The sequence below is a fragment of the Vigna unguiculata genome, chromosome 7, assembly GCF_037176805.1.
Source record: "Vigna unguiculata cultivar grain cowpea cultivar isolate G323 ecotype 2 chromosome 7, ASM3717680v1, whole genome shotgun sequence".
In the NCBI taxonomy this organism is placed as follows: Eukaryota; Viridiplantae; Streptophyta; class Magnoliopsida; order Fabales; family Fabaceae; genus Vigna; species Vigna unguiculata.
This window is the reverse complement of record NC_140798.1, coordinates 2,585,863-2,606,936: the sequence shown is the minus strand read 5'-3', so window position 1 is coordinate 2,606,936 and position 21,074 is coordinate 2,585,863. Positions and strand designations below refer to the sequence as shown.

The 21,074-nt window shown below is 29.3% G+C and overlaps 1 protein-coding gene across 2 annotated transcripts; it reads right to left on the bottom strand.

The window, feature by feature from the left end:
- Positions 1-14,913: 14,913 nt before the first annotated feature.
- LOC114191753 (FT-interacting protein 3) lies at positions 14,914-18,624 on the bottom strand. Of its 2 annotated transcripts, none has more exons than XM_028081127.2 (3): positions 18,437-18,624; positions 17,818-17,909; positions 14,914-17,613 (listed from the first exon to the last, which is right to left on the bottom strand). In XM_028081127.2, the coding sequence occupies exon 3, from the start codon at positions 17,510-17,512 to the stop codon at positions 15,188-15,190; it is 2,325 nt and encodes a 774-aa protein (XP_027936928.2). In that variant the 5' UTR covers positions 17,513-17,613; positions 17,818-17,909; positions 18,437-18,624; the 3' UTR covers positions 14,914-15,187. The 2 variants fall into 2 exon arrangements, with proteins under 2 accessions (XP_027936928.2, XP_027936929.2); XM_028081128.2 differs by having other exon boundaries at positions 18,226-18,619.
- Between the last annotated feature and the right edge of the window lie 2,450 nt (positions 18,625-21,074).

Here is a 21,074-nt window from a genome sequence, read left to right as displayed (position 1 = left end):
AAGCTCATCTTTATTCAAGATTTCATATTAAAGATCTTGGCCCTATCAAGTATTTTTTGGGTCTTGAAGTTTCTCGTTCTCTTGATGGATTAGTTTTGAATCAAAGAAAATACTGTTTGGACCTCATTTTAGAGACAGGGATGCTTGGATGTAAACCTGCACCAACACTATCTGATCCTTCTATCAAACTTCATGCCGACAAGGGAGCTCTTCTACCAGATCCTTCTTCCTTTCGGCGTCTGATTGGACGATTACTTTACTTGACTAATACCAGGCCTGATATTAGTTTTGTTATCCAACAACGCAGCCAGTTTGTTTCTTCTCCGCGTGAACCACATATGCAGCAGGCTTTACGGATCATTCGGTACTTAAAAATGCTCCTGGATATGGCCTTTTGTATAAATCCAACACCTCTTTTAAAATTCAGGCGTTTTCTAATTCTGATTGGGCAACATGTACCATTACCCGACGCTCTGTTTCTGGATATTGTGTTTTCTTAGGCACCTCTTTGGTTGCTTGGAAGTCTAAGAAACAAACCACTGTTTCACGGTCTTCTTTTGAGGCTGAGTATCGCGCCTTGGCATCCCTGGCATGTGAACTACAATGGATTCAATACCTTTTTCAGGATTTGCATTTTTCTGTTCTCACACCCTACACTGCCTTTTGTGACAACAATTCTGCTATTCACATTGCCAAGAATCCCACTTTTCATGAGAGAACCAAGCACATAGAACCTGATTGCCACATTATTTGACAAAAGCTTGTTGATGGTCTTATTCATCTTCTTCATGTTCCTTATAGAAGTCAACTTGTTGATATGTTTACTAAGTTCTTACATCCTTCTACTTTCCGGGTTGCTACTTCCAATTTGGGCCTTTACAATCTTCATGCCCACCTTGAGAAGGGATGATAAAGATATTATATATCTCTTGCTTTTATTTATATTGATAGAGATATCATATATTTGATTTTCTTTTATTATTATCAAATATTCTTTTTTATTTTGTTTTTTATTTTTTCCCCTATATGATGAAACATTGTACTCTATATATTGAACAAAGTTCTAATAAATCAATGAGCAAACAAACTCTCTTTAGTTTGTTTTTACCCAAACTTCTCTTGTGCGTTTATTTTGTATGCATCCTTTCTTCTTTCTCTCATGACTTGAACATTTCTAACAATATTTTATAGTATATATTAATATAACACTTTAAATGACACATTTTTCTAATTATACATTTTATAACATTATCTTATCCAAATAACATTTGAACTTTGACATTTGAGGTAACCTTTCACAGCTTAACAATAGTCATATGAAAATTTTATTAAAAAATAAAATAAGATGAGAACAAAACATGGAAAAACATTGTCAATCCCCTAATAAAATACCTTTTAACATCATCATATTTTCTATCGTAGTAAAATTTAGAAAAGGGTTAAAATGTGGAAGAAAAAAAAAGGTCAAAACAATGTTGTTTTGAAATTTTTGGTGATGGGACGATGGTGTTTTGTTTTTTACTTTTTTTTCTTCTAACACATCATCACTATGTCGGAAAGTTAATAGATAGGTGAAATGTACAAGAAAGTTTGAGGAGAAAAACGAATGAAAAGAAAGTTTCGGTAATAAATTAGAAAAAAGTTTACAAATATTTTGACTCATTTACATTCCTATATCTCATTTACATCCATTGAAAAAGAAAATCACTTTTTTGACCACCAATTGAAGCTTTGACTATAATTACAACCAATATAAAATTAATAATTTTTTTATACCAATTAAAAGCTTCATCTAAAATACATTAATTCTACGATAAATATAAATTTTCCAAAACAATATACGTAACATATATTTCTAACAATATTAATATTATACTATTACAAAGAATATTAGCAATTTTGATTTCATATTAAATGGTTAATTAAGAGATTAATAGATTGGAAGTCTCACATCAATTAGAGATAAAGGCAAACTCATAATATATAAGTGGATGAAAATCTCAACTTACAAGTCGATTTTGTACTTCTTAACATAATATTAGAATCATGAGTTATGTTTACATGAGAAAGTTAAAAGTATATTGAGATCGAAGAATTTTAAGAAGACATTTTAAATAATTAAAATAGTCGAATTTGAAATTTATTCAAAAAAGAAGGAAATTAAAATTCTCGAAATTGTGGAATAGTTAATTGGTTAGAACAAAAGAGGTTTACATGTTCGGAAAAAGTCGAGTGGGTCGGGTCGGGTTGAAGGTCAACTAGAATTAAAAGTCAAGACGAGTTGTACCGAATTGTAGGTCGAATTAAAGTCAGTTAGACTCAAAAGGAAGAATTGAGTTCACCGTTAAATAAAAATTAAATTATTTTATCAAAACAAAAAAATTTCAATTTAAATTATTTCAATTAATTAAGTCAAACTAATTATTTAAAAAATAAAAATAATTTAATTATTAAATATTTCAATTTCATGAAATAGTTAAAATTCCTCTTGCAAACACATAAGGATAAGTACTTTTTTAAGAATTCCATGTGCCCAACCTTTGGACAAATGTCTTAGAGAAATATTATTCTTCACTCTATCAACAATTTGAATTAAGTTAAAAAAATTAGTATTCTTTTTTCTTTACATACATCCTCTAATTGATACTAAATTTGAGTATCTTTCAGAAAACAATAGTACCATATAATTTATCAACCTGATTATTACTATTATTAATAAACATTAGCCAAGTAAAGAAGAAAACATATATTTTTATTGTTATATTTTTTTTTAAATCAACTTGTAAAAATGGTTGGACTGTCATTATCATGGAACTTTTTCCGTTTAGAAGACAAGGTTAAACTACATTGATAAACAAATATTATAGCATTGCATACTCATAACTTATATAATGACAACATTTTTTAATTCTTTATTCAAAGTTTGTTATTTGTGAACCCAATCACAACCCTTAGTCCGAAAGAGACAAATATTTCATGTTTAAATAAACTGGTTTAGGTATACATGAACACCATCCAAAAATAAATGTATAGTTATATAACTACGAGAGAACGAATTTTAAGGTGATTCAAGTAATGAATTCACCAACTATTGGATCCATGTGTAGTGGGTTTTGTTTTTATATGATCAAAGGTTTTTTTTTTTTTTTTTACTCTTTTAAATTTTAAGCAAATCTTATTTTGTCTCTTATTATAAAACTAAAACAAAAAATATTTTTTAAATTAAAAAATTGTAAGCTTAGTCCACAATAATTATGTTCGGTTGGTAAGTTGAAGTGTGTAGAAATGGCAATAAAAAGAAATGAATTGTAGAAAAGATATCATAAAAAAATGTGTGCAAGAAATATTAATATAATTATTGACAAAATATCAATAGTTTCAAATTTCACATCACTCCACTTTTAAATTTTTGAATATTTTTTTAAGTGAGATAGCAACCCATCGACATGTAATCTAAAATTTGAAGGAAAAATTCAAATCTAATATTAAACTCATACAGTTTACCTTACACAAGCACAAGTAACACATTTGTTAACATATATTTTATCTTTAATTAAAATTTATTAAAATCTATAAAATGAAGATACTCATACGTATGTGTTTGGCAAAATTTGATAAAGTTTAATCAATAACAAAAAGGTATATTAAAAAGTACATATTAGAATATATATATATATATATATATATATATATATATCAAATAGTTTCTTCTGGTATATAAGAACATTTTTTCTTAAACTTTTGTGTTCTTATATTTTCACTTTTTGTGGTTTAAAAGGAACTGTGAAAATAGACAGATACAATAATTGAATACTAAGGTTGTGTTTGTGTTGGCTTTGATGTTTGATGAAGCAGTTGGGGTTCTTCTTAGTATATTATAATAATGGAAGATAAATTAGGTCACCCAATCCCATGGATCATTATATGCAACATTTATACATAAAGCCAAAAACATACGTGGAATCTGACCAAAGATCTTCTCCCAATCATAGCATTCAATATTCATATACATTTCCTCTTATTTTTAATATTTATTAAATTTTATTTTGATTACTTTTTCTAGTTTTCAATTCAATTACATTCGATATTTTTTTATATTTTTATTATTTTATTCTAAGTGATAGTCTTAAAACATGAAAACAACATCCACCTAGTAAGCTAATAATGTTTAACTTTTCTCTTTTGAGTGACATGAATCCGAGTCAAATTTTAATTCAAATATTTAATTACCTTGATCTGCAAATAAGTTATTAAGCTCAATTCGTTTTTAAGTCACAATTTAATTATTTGAACTTCGTTTTGTTAATTTGGAACATCACGGAGCATTGATCATATTAAGACGTAGGATGATTGATTCTTTCAAAATTCTAAATTCTGTTCAACAAACTTTTCAAGTTGCAAAACTAGGCTTGGATTCATGCATGAAGAAATATACTATTTTTGGAAGAAAGAAGAATTGAGATTTTTAAAAAACTAAATGATAAGAAGACTATAGAATGCAAGTGAAATATTCATGGTTAATTAACTATGAATGTGGCAGGATTTTAGAATAATATAAGTATAAACTCGCTGCAAAGGAGATCTTTGACTATATAAACATTTTATCAAATTTCAAAAACAATACATTTATCAGTGTTGGGTCTTTCAAGAAAAATCAATCTAAAAGAGATACACCTTTAATCTAAAACTTAAAGAAATTGATTTGTTTGAATCTATCACCGAGACTAATTATCAATTTTGACATCATTAACAAATCTTTTGAGGAAAGATCCATTATTTGAATCGATCACCAAGATTGATCATTAGCTTTGATACCATTAATAAATCTTTCGAGAAAAGATTTATCGAAAAAAGACAACACCAAAAATATAAATGATTGATATCACTTTCAACCCATAATTAACCTTAAAACAGTGTATTTATAGGTTTTTTTATATATATATAATGTTCAAATTTTTCATTTATGCGAGACTTAAACTTGCATTTAGATTTCTCAATAATAAATATTTTTTTCATTATTATTTAATTTTGATAGAATTATCATAATCTATTATAAAAAATGTTACTCCGGTCTATTCTTATTTAAGTAAGTTTATTTCTTTCGTATTAAAATTTTTTGTTATATAAATATATATTCAAATTATAATATATAAATAGAATGTAAACTCTATCTTATTAATTAATTAATTTGGTAAAGTTAAATTAAGTTTATTTTTTCAAAATGATATCAAAACCTATCAATATCTTTTTCAATAAGATTCTTTTAGACATAGATATACATATATGAATAAATTATAATACATATAAATAAATAGAATGAGATAACATTATTACAATTTAATCATTTAAGAAGCATGGTTTGTGTAATACGTGATGTTCACTTCAAAATAAAGTTGAAGTATCCATAAATAATTTGATGCCAAATTTTGCAATGAACATTGTAATCTCAACTTCCTCCAATTATAGGTTTAGGCAAAGTGATTGCCCATATGACAAGAACACCTAAACCTAAATTGGTTGACATATATAGCATCATGAAACTCAAAACCTATGAAGCCTATGGTTGTTAGAAAGGAGAGAAGAAGATTAGTGAAGTCAAATTTCAATTTCAGAATTCCATTTGTGCATATGATTCCGGCATAAACAGTTTACGCAACCAATATGTGGCAATGCCATGGTCTAGGATAGCCTTCAAAGCTTGTTCATTCCAAAGTTAACTCTTCTTAGACATTACCTACAACATTGGTGTTTTTTCATTTCATCTTAGGTGTGCCTTAATTATTACAAAACTCCACCAAGTTATGTTCTAATGCCCATGCCTCTTGGGATAGATCAATTTGATTCAAAATTCTTTGCATTACCATGTTTTCAATAATCTCCGATATTTGGTACCTTATCTTATTATTTTACCCTAAGAAGCCATGTCTTGTCTTGAGAAATGACTTGAGTAATTAAAGCAAGGGACATAAATGGAGGTTGTTTTTCATGTTCTTGTTCTTGTTCCTCTTCTTCACTTGGTTCCAAGGATTGGATAGAGAGGCATTTAATGATAAATAGGCCACACCCACAGAAAGGTTGTTTGATGTAGGAAAAATTAATTTAGAAGGTCCTCTGAATCTGAGCCAAGCAATTGGGCTTATGGGATATAAAGTTTGGATTATAGTTGGAAACATGAATTAATAAAGTTTTGATTTTTAGGGTTGGGAATGGGGAAAAACACAAGATGGAGAAAAGCGGCTATTGCTAAGTTTGGCATGGCACCCTCCTCTATCTTCCATTCATTAGTTCCCTAATTTGTGGAAATCATGGGTCATCCCATTTTTCATCTTAATCAATTTATTAATTTATTTATTTATTTATCCAAAGTGGTTTCCATATATGGAAAATTTTGATGAGCTTGGTTTTTGGAGGGTTTTCCCAAACCTTTCACTTTTATGTGTAAACCATATTGAATTGAAGAGTGTCTTGGCCTTCCACAAAGACTGGTCTAGATTGGCCATTTATGAAATGTGCCTTCTTTCTTTCTATTTTTCTGTTTATTTTTATTAAACAAAATATATATTTGAATGTTACAAGATAGATGATTTAGGATGCAAAATGATTTTAAAAGTTTAAATTTTAAAATCTATTGAAATGTTGATTATTTTCAAAGATTTTACAACATGTGAGATTAGGATGGAAAAGAGACGGTTTTTATTTTATGTGCAATTTTTTTATTTATAAAGTTTTGATTAATAAATTGAGTTAACCAATCTTTTAAAAAAAATGCAATAAATTTAATCAATTGATAACATTTCGAATTTGGATTTTTTATTGGATTTTTTATTTGGATTTTCTTTGTCTTGTATTCCTTTTAAATTGAAAACTATCGTTTTTAATCTCTAATATATAAAGATGATTTATAAGATATAGATGGATGTAATTTTTAATCTTATAAATAGGTTTCATGATATTGAAATAAATATAAATTTATTTACTAAGATAATAAGATAATATCAGAGTAATTGAAAGGCTACGTACTATGTTATTATTGTCGGACTCATAAAATTGTATCAGAGTTACAATGAATTTATCCAGTCAAATTCTTTGATCCAAACAAACATACATTTAATTTTCTTTATCCATCAAATTTTATATTCAAAATTATAAAGTGGATAATAATGTGTACATTAATTATATACAAATAAAGTATTGTTAGAAAGTGTGTGATTACATGTCATTGACCATCGAATAATCGCTTTCTAACATACATTAATCGCTTTCTAACATACAAAAAGGCATTTCATAAATATAATTAAGAATGGTAAAAAAACAAACAAAATATTATAAAAAATAAATAAATCAGAACTTATTTTACCATTTGAGAATCCGATAATTTCACGTAGGAGTTTAACATTCTCACTCATTCATTATTTGGTATACAATCCCATATTTAAATGCTTAAATTACGTATGAAAAATATTTTACATTAACTATAGAATAACAGGGTTGCAAATAATATTTACTCACCTACAATATTTTTACATTATCAAGTATTCTACAACTCAATAATCCTATAAATAGAGTACTTATAATTGATAAGTAATTAATATTACTTTTAATAATGTGAGCAATGCAACCAACTTTTAATCCTATAGATAGAGTACTTATAATTGATAATTAATTAATTACTTTTAATAATGTAAACAATGCAACCAACTTTTTTTAATTGTTTAACTTGATCAGTGAAGATTAAAAAATATGCAATACTTAACTTATCATTCTTTCTACTCATACTTGTTATTCTATAACTTTGATTATTAAGGTCTATTTCAAGTGAACTTTCATTGAATATTTATATTCCACAAGTAAAACCCTACCTACCTCAAAAATTTCACTAACATGAGAAGGATATTCAACACTCTCGTAACTTGATTGATTAGAGTTATAAAAATGGGTTGGAACCCGCAAATCAACCCGGTTCACCACAGATTTAGATCGGAATGGATTAAATTTTTTTTACAAATTTCAATACGGGTTGATTGTTGATCCAGCTCACCTAAAATTTGGTTCATCCGAGTTAAACCTGTGGTGAGTCGGGTTGGCTCACTAACCCGCAAATAAAGGGTCACACAAATATTTTTTATTAAGTTAGACTTTGTATCTGGGTCATGATAGGTTATTTTTATTTAGCCAACACATAGATAATTTGTATTTTTGTGATTTTGGTTTGTATTTAGATTGTATTAAAATTTATTTAGATTTTAATTAGAATTATAATCTAGTTTTGACTCAAAAATTAAAAAAAATAAAATTAATTAAGTAAACTGTAAGTCAACCCGTTTAACCCACAAACCCGCGGTAGGCCGGATCGGGTTGGGAGTGAGTCGGGTTGAGTTGACTCATTAAGTGATTAACCCGTTGTGAGTTGAGTCGGGTCGATCCACATTACCCGTTTTGACATTTTTATGATTGATGTAACAAACACAAATAAATAAATTAGATTATAAACAATTAAATCAAAAGATAGTTACAAGAAAAAAACTTACCAATTAAAAATGGGTTCATGGATATTCTTTAGTCTTCTAATTTTATAGAATTTTGGTTTAGTTTGGGAAATATAGTATTTATATGGAGATAAAACTTTAGTATTGGCAATTTGTTCCATGTTCTTGCGTAAATCATACGTAGTTCTAAAAAAACCAGTGAAGACTTTACACACTTTCAGGAAACGTGTAGAGAACCATTTGGAAGATGATTGAAGAATTCCATGTATATATGTTACCACTTTAGACTTTTTAAACAGCTCTCGAATCAACAACAAAGATAAAGATTAAGAAACAACTTGGGAAAAACATTGCAACAATAGCTTATAACATCCTCATCTTCATTTAAAAATTGCACTTCATCATGCTTATTTGGAAGTATTCTGTTTTCAGGATTTGACTATAATATAGGTTTCCATCATTCCATGCATCTAATTATTCTTGTTAGAGGTATCATATTAATTGTGTTTGCACTTATAATTAAGCTTTTTAAGACATTTAATTTCATGTTTTATTACTTATAGTGTGTTTGGGGTGACACACACTTGAGAAAAGAAAAATGTTGTCCCACTATGTATGCATTCAACCCAAAATAACTCATTTGTTTTAATTTTTTTTTATTTAATCATGTTTTTTAGGATTAGAACCGTGCATATGATGCACCGATACTTCAACTTGGATCATGTATTTGTGTCCGACACGTATTGTGTCCGATATTTTAGGATAATTTATCAATACTTATCAATGAAGTATCTAATTTATAAAGTCGTAATACATTACAAAAAAATCTTTGAATAATGATTAATTTTAGTGATAAAAAATAATTACACTAGCCTTTCAGTAGATTCTCTTGGAAAATGGAACAATCATATTTGTCGAAATCAAAGAAACAGATTTATTCTATACCGGATAAGTAACAATACGCAATGCTGAGAGACGAGAGGGGTTGACAACTTTCTCTATGACTATTTAAATAAGTAAATGCACACATATTCGCTTATCACCCCAATGACCCATTTATAACAACTCGACTTTATTTAGTCTTCTTTTTTATAAAAAAAAACAATATTAAAAAAAAAGCAATATTAATATAAAATCAAGTAAATCTTTTTTAACACGATAAGTTAATTCTTACATTTCTACACTAAAGTGAGATAACCAAATTGACAACTAAAATAGTTTAAAAAAATTATAATTGGTCTCTAAATTGATAATTAAAATAGTTTCAATTATGAATTGGTTTCTAAATTGGTTATTAACATTAGATATCAGGTTTTGGCTATCAAAATAACTGGTCTCTAATGAGAAAATTTAGATTCACACAATAATAATTATATAATTATTATATTTTTTAAAAAATTATTGTATAATTCTCAATATTCATATATCATGTATCGTATCCTATTATTTTGGACATGAATGTATCAACATATCAGATACGTGTTGTATCCGGTAAACATACCGTATTTGTGCATTATAGGTGCATTGTGAAAATTATTTATACAAACTCATAAATAGTTTCTCTTATAGGATGGAAATTTTTTCTTGTTCAAAAATACGGACAAACGTTAAATATAGACTTAATGGAAGACACTTCTCTCTGAGAAAATTTAAGTGTTAAGTTGTTATATCTAAGAGGCTAATTTCTTCTAAATTTAGGTATAGTCGGTGCAATTTTTTTAATTAAAAGATAATAAATATCACTAAAAGGTTTGACGTTTACAATGTTCATGATTCACGTTCAAAAGGGTTTTCGCATGATGAAAATTCTAATGGGTTTTACATGGAAGTAACCATAGGTTGAAGAAAAGGAAAATGAATTAGGAGTTAACGGCAATGCAATAAGATGAAAAAAAAAATATATTTTTTGAGTCCAAATACGTGAAAGTGGATTGGGCTAGGTCCACTAGAAAATATATCAACTTAAGCCCAATACAGATTGGATTCTATCCTACACGGGCTAACCAAAGCCCACTAGGCACTTAATCTCAGTGGAATTTGTCCCATAATTTCAACTTCCAACCCCATTAAATTTTATATTTCAGAATATAATTTCTATATTTTGAATTATACATTTTAAAATACAAAATAAAAAATTGCTACGAATTATGTAATCTGAAATATATTGTGTATTTTGAAATATAAATAATATATTTTGGATTGTACAATTTATCATCTAAATTTTGTATTTCATATTATACAATAAAAAATAAAAATTTATAGAGGTAGAGGCTGAAATTATGGAAGTGAAAGAAGAAATTGTCTTAAAAGTTTTATAGAAAATTATACGTGTGATTTAAGAGGATGATGTGTAGGAGTTTTCTCTCAATTTCATATTTAAAAAACGACTAATGTGTCTATGTCATAATACATGATAATCTATTTAAAACTATATTTTAAAACAAGTAATTTAGAACATTTAAATATTATGTGATTCAGAATTATCCAGAATATATCTTGAATGATTACACAATATAGAATTGCATAATTTTGTTTTAGATTACACATTTTGAACTATATAATCTTTAATCATATCTTGTATATTACGTATCATGTTCCAAATTACATTATAAAAAATATATTTTAAATTACATAATTTGGATATTTTAAATTATAAAATTTAAAATTTATTATGACAAAAAGGCATGTTAGTCCATTTTTATATTATGGGGGCGGAAAAAAAATATCGAGATAAAAGATGAAATTATCATATTTGTGAATCTAAGTAGAAAAGAAGAATAATGTTTTATCCTAATATTGACTTTATATATTTTTTAATGAGTAAATGATATGTTGAAAGCCGAATGAAACTTGAATTTATTTTTTGATTGTATGAATGAGAAAGAGTTGCAAAATTTAATCATCCATTAGTAAATTATTACTTTAAAAACATATTTACAACCAAAATTTAAGCGTAAGCCAATAGTAAATTATTATAAATAATAAGTGAAAATAGTTAAATTTATGAAATAGATGAAATAAAAAAGTTATAGGTTGAAAAATTGGAAATAATTTGGTAAATATAATAAGTGAAAAAAGTAGTGGGACATAATGAGTGTTTTCCAACATGAAGAGGCAAACAATTTTTGATGAAAACAAAAGTAGCATTGTCAACTTCTCTTCATCTTTTTGCATAAAACAACAAATGCTCCTAACTTAGGTGCTAAGAAAAATTGCCCTTTAATTCACCCAAACCACCACCCTATACCAAAGTTGGAATCAACTCCCTCATCTTTCTTTTTTCTTCTTTTTTTTGTTTCATTTATGTATGTAACTCTTTTCGATAAAAAAAATGTTCACATTCCATTTTCCTTTGTTTAAAAGTTAGCTGAGAGTTAAATTTAGGTTTAAGTACCCACTTTCTTTCAAATATATCAGTTTGGTATCTACTTTTAAAAATGTGTCAATCAGTCCTAACTTTTAAAAGAGTTTCTTAATCAGGTCTTTTTCAAACAAAAATTACTAAAGTCGTTAACTTAATTCATGATTTTTACCACTAAATTTTAATATAAATATCAATACTTAATTTTGTAAGTTAGTTTAAATACCAATACCGTTAACGGTGTTAATAATTGTTTGCTGAAAAAGACTTAATTGAGACATCTTTTCAAAAGTTAGGACTTAATTGACACATTTTTTAAAAGCGATATCAAACTGACACATCTAAATAAAAGTGAGTATCATTCGATTATTTAAACCTTAAATTTATGGTATGATAACAATTTCATCAGACATAAATAATAATGTTGACTTATTATTCTAAAAAAAATTCATTTTATTGATTATTTATAAAAAATATTTATCTTCGTCTATACGTTAAAAAATATTTCTAATACCTTAATATATATATATATATATATATATATATATATATATAAATTAAAGTTTCACTTTAATAAAAAAATAAAAGGTTGGACATTATAAGAATAAAGACTCGTTAATTTATTATCTATTACCTTAAAGACTTTAAGTTAAGAATGATAATAATATCTTATATCTGAGTTGAACTTATATCTCATCGATGTTGTATCTCTTGAAAGATTCAACGACATAAAATTTTAAATAAAACTATTTAAAATTAAGCTCTTTAACATATAAATTTAAATAAAAAATACATATTAAAATATTAATGAAAATATATTTGATATCCTATAAATAAATAAATATTTATAGGCTTTATTGAAACAAATCATTGAAAATATTTATTTAATATTGATGAAGATGGAGACACTTTTTTGCCATAGTTATTTAGCAGACACAAAGAAGAACACAAAGAAAGACGAAATATTACAGGCTGTAAAGCAAAAAAAGAGAGGCGCAGATAGGTAGGTACCCACTTGTGTCTTCCAACCCTTCAAAGTGATGCTATAAATCAATATGCAATTATTTTCTACTGCTACACCAACTCTTTCATTTCACCATTATCAATTCTTTTATATTTTATTTCAATCTCTATTTTATGATTTTGACAAGTTTACTGTTAAGCCACAACTAGTAATAATAACATTTGTTTTTTTCGTCTTCAATTCTAAAATTATTCATGATTTAGCATTTTGCTTTGCTATAATTCTTATAAATTTGTTTCTCAACTAAATTTTGATAGGCCACGATTTCACTTTAAAAAATGTAAAACTGTCAGAAAAATAAAAAAATAAATTATAAAGAATGCAGTAGGAAATAGTTTAGAAAAATACTAAAGTTTTAAATAAATAACTAGATAGTTAAAGTTATAGTTTATATATTTAATATAAAATAGAGGTTTAACTTCTATTTCCTTTTTAAAAAAAATTTATGCTAAATTAAAATTGGGTTTCATGATAGTAATTATTTTATAAATAATAATAAACTAATTTAATAATTTTTAGATTTAAATGTATTTTTTATTTCTTGTAAAATAAATGACTTCCAATTTTAATTTTTATAGGATATTATTTATATTTGTTATTCTTATCAATTTTGAAATATCATTATTTTTAATTCTTATAAAATGTATGAATTTTGATTTTAATCTCAACAAAATACTTTTCACTTTTTTTATTCCCAAATTCTGAAATAATTCATGAGTGTTGCATGATATAGGAGATTAAAAACGATAACTTTTAATCAGAAGAACTGAGAATAAATACAGATATAGATATTTACGAAGAACAAAATCAAGATACCTTAATTTTATCTGTATGTAAAACAACATACATATTATATTTAACAAAAAGTTTAATAAACATGACATATTCATTGAATGTAACATTTAATTCCAGAGTTTGAATTTATTATATTTTTAATACTAATAAATGTTGCCTTTAGTATTATTGTGCAGTTAATTTCAATTATTTACTCGTGATTATTATTTTTTTAATGTAATGTATTTATTGAATTTAAGTTGTATATATTTTATTGGATAAATACAATATTTAATATTACACTGCTGTAAAATTCTGTTAGATATATTGGTTGTTATATTTACACTCTTATTTCCTTTTTTTTTTTTGTTCAAAACATTTTCATGTTCAGAAGTCAAAATTCATAATTTAATTAATGCCTTATATGTCATCAATGGCTCAAAAGTTCGGTCATAAGATTTTTGTCAAAAGTTTTAATCAATCATAGCTTACACTAGCCATAAATTTTACTTTATCATTAAAGCATGGACCCACTCATACATAGTATTGCAGCTCTTCATGAGATATTATGAATAATAATGATGCTCTGTTCTAACAGTCCAAGGTTGTCATGCTCAATTCGTATATTATATATACTCTGTCACTCACTGCTGCCACATTAATAAACCCACTTTGCTTGTAATTGGGAAAATTGTGACCATTTATATCTGTATTTGTTTCTTATCATTATATATAGTTTCTTCATGCATATACCAAATCAAAGATAATTATTAAAAGCAACTATTAAAACATTTCATTTTGTAAGATAAGAAAAACATAATTTAATTCAGTAAAAACAACAAAGTATTTAACATTTTTTTTAATCTCTGACATTTTCACTTCACTCACGATAGAGAGAATGGAAAATGAACATCAGAACAGAACGACATTGTGACAGAACCAGATTATTTTATCATATGCAATCTGTCATTAGAAAAACAATAGTAATACTTTTTGTTGAAGGGATCTTTGTCTGTACAGAACCTCAAACTCTTAACCCAAGCAACAATTTAAAAGCAAAACTGCACATTGGGACTTAAATAAGTGTTACACTATCCAGACAAAGCAGTAATATACTAAACCACATGCATTCGTGAAGCTTCTAATTAAATTAATTGAACATGCATGTTCTGTAATCACAGCACAAAAATTCATCAGAAAACTAGAAACATCGAGAGCATTAAACGCCTATTTTAAAAGAAACGCACCAAACACTATTACATCTAATTAATAGTGGAGGGGAGAAAAACACAAATTACCTCCACTGCCATCAGAATACAAACTAATAACTCCCCATTGAGAAACACTATTACATCTAATTAAGCATGAAAGTAATTAAGCTGAAGTGAATTTCAACTCAAACCTACAAAATTACAAAAAAACAAAACTACCATGAAGTTCAAAAGTGAAAACAGAAAATCCTGTGACAGGATAACGAACAATAAATGCACAAAATCTACTGCCTTCAGGAGAAGGCAAGCTCCATTCTGCACTGTCCTGGCTTCAGAGCATGCAATCAGTTCTTGCAGGCAGCCTCCTGAAGAAATTAAGAGGCACAGAAGGAAGCTTATGGCGAAACCTTGGATGTCTCAACACATAAATTCCTGTCAAGAGGGCCACAACTTGGAATGGAGTGACGTACAGAACAACAGCAGAAACAAGACAGAAAAGCACAAACAGTGATGTAGCTCTGGGATCACGCCAGCTTAGCAAAGATTGCAGCCTTTCACCCTGAGTGGCCAAGTCCCCAACCACAGTTTGAATCCTCCCAGCAATGCTTCTAAGTCGATCATATCTCATCCTCACAATGTCATTTGGCCGGGAGGTCGGGAATGTGTCAAACTCTTCATCAAGTTCATCAGGATGTGCCGAGTCTGCATGAGACAGACGAGTGTCCATGTGAGGAGGTTGCCTTGGCCTCCATCTGTAGTACCAAATTCCAATCAAGAAGAGGTAAAGGAAAATTGTAGGCAAGATAAGCTCTGGATACATAACTAGTATTATGAACAAGATATGGATCAGAATTGTAGTGACTGGACTTCTCCAATTGCAAATCTGATCAAACCATTTTCCTACAGCAATTAGACCACCCAAAACCCCCATAATCCTGAAGAAGTTGGCTTTGCTTCTTCTCATACTCCACATGTGGGAACCCACATCCAGCATATATTCCACTACTTCTTTTCTCAGCGGTGGCTCGGCACGACTCAGTCTCATTGAAACAATCTGAGTAGCTTGATGCCTCAGACTGTCCAGCTGGCTCACAGTCAGCGGGTGTATATAGTGCATTTTTGGCAACAAGGGTTGTGAATACATGTGCATCATATTGAGCAGAGATGAACAAGTGAACCTCACAGCCAAGTGAATCTCACCCATCTTCTTCACCCCGTTCGGGTGAAGAACAAGAAGTGGATAGGAATGTGTATAGACCCTATCAGTCTCAAGGGTGGAAAGACGAATCCTTACCTTTCCAATCTTTGAATCTTTTGCTCCACCAGCCTTGTCTCCACCATGCAGATGACAGTTATCAAACACACCAATTGTAATGACAGTGCAAGGATCAAAAACCTCCCAAGTATATTGCTCATTCCATCTTGGAGCAAAGCTGTCAATGATTGTCCTTGTCCTGACCCACTTCTGCCCACATTTCGCTACACAGTAAGCATCTGTTGTCCCTCTCCCATCCTTCGTTTTCATCGGCATCAAACCATGAGCATTCAATATCCCCAGTTCAAGAACACCAATGCCAGACTTCCACAGCTGTTTCGCTGTTGGGCGAAGATCACTGCTGTAGTGAGTAGATTCGTCTAAAACATGATAGCCACCTTCTAGACAAACCCTCATGTGAATCCTGCTTGAAAATTTGGTATCCTTCTTCTTCTCCCCCTCAACAACAATATGCCTTTCCAGATTGAACCACCTTGTATTCACTGGTTTGTGGTCAAGTCTCTTTTCCACATACTGCAGAGGAATAGCACACCTCCCCAACACTTCATCCTTGTTAGGGGCAACTCTATCCTCCACACTCAATATCAGCGGTTCCTCAAACTGTTCGGCTGCCACAAACATCAAATCCTCATTCCACATTGGATTAATACTCCTACTATGAGAGATTCTGGTCCTCAAGGCCTGATTCCCCAGAATAGCCTTCACGAAAACCTCAGGGTATCTACCCTTATCAGTTGGCTGCAAGTCCTGTGCCTCAATCACATTAACCCTCAAATACCAAAGCTTAGGAGACAGATACACTTTCGATCTAATGTTGGCAAGAGCATCACTTCCACCGACCGTAGCAGCATCCGAGTGCCAAGCTTCAGGAAAAGCTTCATCAGCCTGGGTACCCATCCAAACAGCCAACATCAGCTCTCCCTTGACCTTGTCACCCTTTCTATCTTCTAATCTATACCATTGGGGCGCCAAAGGACTATCTGGAGGCACCCTTTTGGGGACCTCATTCAGGTCAAACCAGACACGTCCGATGAAGTCATCCTTCACAACATCCTTATCCTTCACGGTAACCTCCAGCACAGACGCCTGAAGCCGGTCCTTCGAGAAGGCAAAAACCTGGTTCCACTCAGGATTGGTTTTCTTCTCGAAATGCCTGGTAGTACCCTTGTAGTTCCCAAGCTTGACTTCAGCATAAGGATCACAACTCCCAGTGACATCTTTGGCAGGCAAGTCCTTGGCCTTCACAACCCTCACATAAAGGTACAGCATTTGCTCGACCAGATCATAGGTACTGGTAAGTTTATCACCGGAGACCTTTCCCCCTCCAAGGTGGGGTTTGGTCTCCTTCAACAGAAAATCTTCAGGTGGAGGCCTCTGCATTTTTTTCTCGCTTCAGAGAACCAGAAACCCAAATTCAAATTTATAACCCAGATATCCAAAGCCTTCAACAACTCGGATTATACCCAATCGTTCCACAGAGCCTAAAAAATAGGAAAACACAGTCAAGTAGCCGTTACAACACGCTATACCCAACCGAGGCATCTAAAAGTCCGGGAAATTTCAAAAAACATCATCAAAAGAAGATATAATCGAGGTAACAGCAGCTGAAACTCAAATAACGTGCACCACTAGTATATAAAGTATAAAACTGAAAAAAAAAAATAATAAAAACGCCAATGTCAAACCTAGATCTCAGATTTCACAAAGTGTTCTTCGAGTCCAACATCGGAAAAACACCAACCACTTTCCCAGAAAAAGTTAGATCCGATTGTTTAACCTGCAAGCATAAACAAAAATCATAAAAAAAATAAAACGAAAATCCAGTTGTGTAATGCAGCACATGAAAGAAAAAAGCAACATTTCAAGGTTTTGTACTTTCAGCATTTTGAAACGCCCAAGTTAAAAACAACAACCACTTCCTTAACTAGAGAGAGAGAGAGAGAGAGAGAGAGAGAGTTGACTGCTTTGAAAATGAACAACACCACCAAGAAAAAACGCTTCGATTAACCGTTGATTTGTCTTCTCAGTTCTCACATTTTCCCAGACATTATCAGTTCTTAAAAAAATAAAATAAGAAAATGCATTTCTGATACCAAACGTCGTCGTCGCCGGCACACCCCCAGAGAAGAAACCCCGAACGCGACGGTGCATGCGAAAATCCGAGAAGCACCGAAAGGAGAAAAACGAAAAGAGAAATAAAGAAGAAGAAGAAGAAAGGGAAATAAAGTAGTTTTTTTTTTTTTTTTTTGGCTTTAACTTTTTTGAATGTGGAACGATAGAAGAAGCGGAGAGAGGTGAGTGTACCTTGTGAAACGAGGTCGTTTTTTGGAAAGAAGGAAAAATAAAAGAATGGAGGAGGGAAGTGTTTGAGGGAAGAAGAAGAAGAAGAAGAAGAAAAAGTGAGAGAGAGAGATTTGTCTGGTTGTGGAGGAATGAAGGAGAGAAGGTCCATTGCTGGTTTTGTTACAGTGCTGTACATCTCTGCGTGTGTAGTGATGCTGCTACTGCTGCATAGGGAGTGCTCAGCCTCTCCCATCGACCCCACTCAAACGCTTACACGTGTGACACACCAACCTATGTTTTTTTCTTTTCTATTCTATTTTCTTTTTATTTAACTCTGAAAAATTTTAATTTAACACATATTTAAGACCGGAAAAATACCAAACTCGAAGAAATCTGAAATAAATTTCAGCATTGGACTGGATTGGATTAGATAAATAAATAATATGTAATGAACAAAATTTGTAATCTATAACTATATATAAAGGGGATTCCCTCTTTTGTGTCCACATTTCATAATTCCAACTTTACCCTTTATAATTTAATTATTTATTAAATTTTTAAAAATTAACGGTTATTTTTATAAGTTTTTATAAAATTATTTACTTATCTCTTTTTTCTTTTTTTCTCTTACTATTCATCAATAGTTATTTTTCTCTTATTTTCTTCGTACATTTTATTTTATTTTTTATAAATATACTTTTATTTTGTTTATTAAATTAATAACATTACAATATCATCAATTCTTAATATAATTCAAAAAATGCGTACACACAGGCGCGATAGCGCCTGTGTTTACACTAGTATGGATAATGGTCATTAACTTCCGGCGTGAAACTCTATGAATACCCAACTCTATATTTTAATATTTATAAAATTGTAAATATAGTTTAAATTTTAACAGTGAATTATATAAAATTAATTTAGTAAAATAATGCAAAAAATCGTAGAATAATGGAAACGATTTGTTAAGTTTAAATTATAATTTTTAGGACGAGTAAAATGACCAAACAAGGTATGTAGTTTATTTGGTTAGAGTACCTAGGTAACATATGGGATGTATTTGTTTTAACTTTTACTAGTAACACTTTTATTTTAGAGTGTCTCGGCAAAATTGTGATTCCCATATTTCGATCAGATTAAAATTTGATAAATGGTTCTTTACATGTAATTATTCACTTTGTCCGGTTGAACGAATTCCATTTTAACATGAGGATATTGTGAATTTATTGGACTATTTTAATGATGGATAGTTGAGTTTTCATTGTAAGAAATGACATGATAAAGGTAAGTCAATTTAATTTGATTAATGGATAGATATTGTTTAAGAAATTTGATCATTATTTTGAGTAAACATTGTTTAATATTACGTGGTATGAATATATGGTGATATGTGCTGAGGTTGAGGACATGTGAGCCTGAATGCAGCTAACACATATCAGTCATGATCCAAGAAAGAACGTGAGAATAAAAGGGCAACCCCATTGTAAGGATCCATGTTAGAAACAAAGTAGAAAGTGAAAGAATAAAGATTTAATTAAGGTTAACAAACATCAATTAAAGAACCCTAAAACGAGTTAAGTCTACAAACCCTAGGCCCATCCAGGTAGTATAAATAACATTGTTCACGAGGTAAGCAAGCGATCTCATTTTCACTTTATATTCCCCTATTATTTTGCAATTGACTTAGCATTAGAGTGACTTTGCAGACTCCCCCGTCAAGACTACTCTACTACATCGAAAGAAGACACTTCGACATCGGAGACGTGGAGATAATAAGAGTAGCTGAAGTAGATAAGTGTATTCCTAAACCTCCTCAACTTATATAGAAGATTAGTATACCTCTAGGTATATATTGTCCTAACAGGAACAATTTCGAAATAAGAGTTTTGAATCACACTAACAAGTATATTAACTTTGTATTATTAGATTTCTAAAATATGGTAAATGATGTGACATGATTGGATGGAGGAATTTGAAACAAATTTTACAACTACACCATAAAATATTTTTTTAATAACTTTTAAATTAGGGTAAAATAATATTTTTGTCCCTTATGTTTCAATCAAAATTATAATTAGTTTATCTTTAAAATTTTGACATAATTTAGTCATTAAACTTTAGAAATGCATGAATATAGTCATTTTAATCAAATTTTGTTAAATTTATTTGACGTTTCAAATGTGTTTTATGTTAGCATTTGAGTTGATTACACCGTTTGACACATTTTCACTCCATTGCATTAAACATATTTAAAACGTAAAATAAATTTAACAAGATTTGGTCAAAAGAACTAATCCACGTATTTCTAAAATTAAATGACTAAATTTGATCAAATTTTTTAAGATAAACTAATTTCAATTTGTACCGAAAATTAAGAGACACAAATATATTTAACCATTTAAATTAAAAGAAAAAGTTATATTTGATGCATGTGCATGTTACTAGTATAACCGTTTAAACTAATTATATATTTTATCAGGAGTTTTAAGATATTTTTTATGAAAATTATTATTTTGTAACCAAATAATAATTTAAAAATGGTTTACAATAACATGTACATTATTTTTTAAAGAAAAATTAGTGAGAAAGTTCTTGTAATATTTAAAACAACTTCGTATATAAGATCTTAACTTAATTACTAATTAACATATTATTTTTA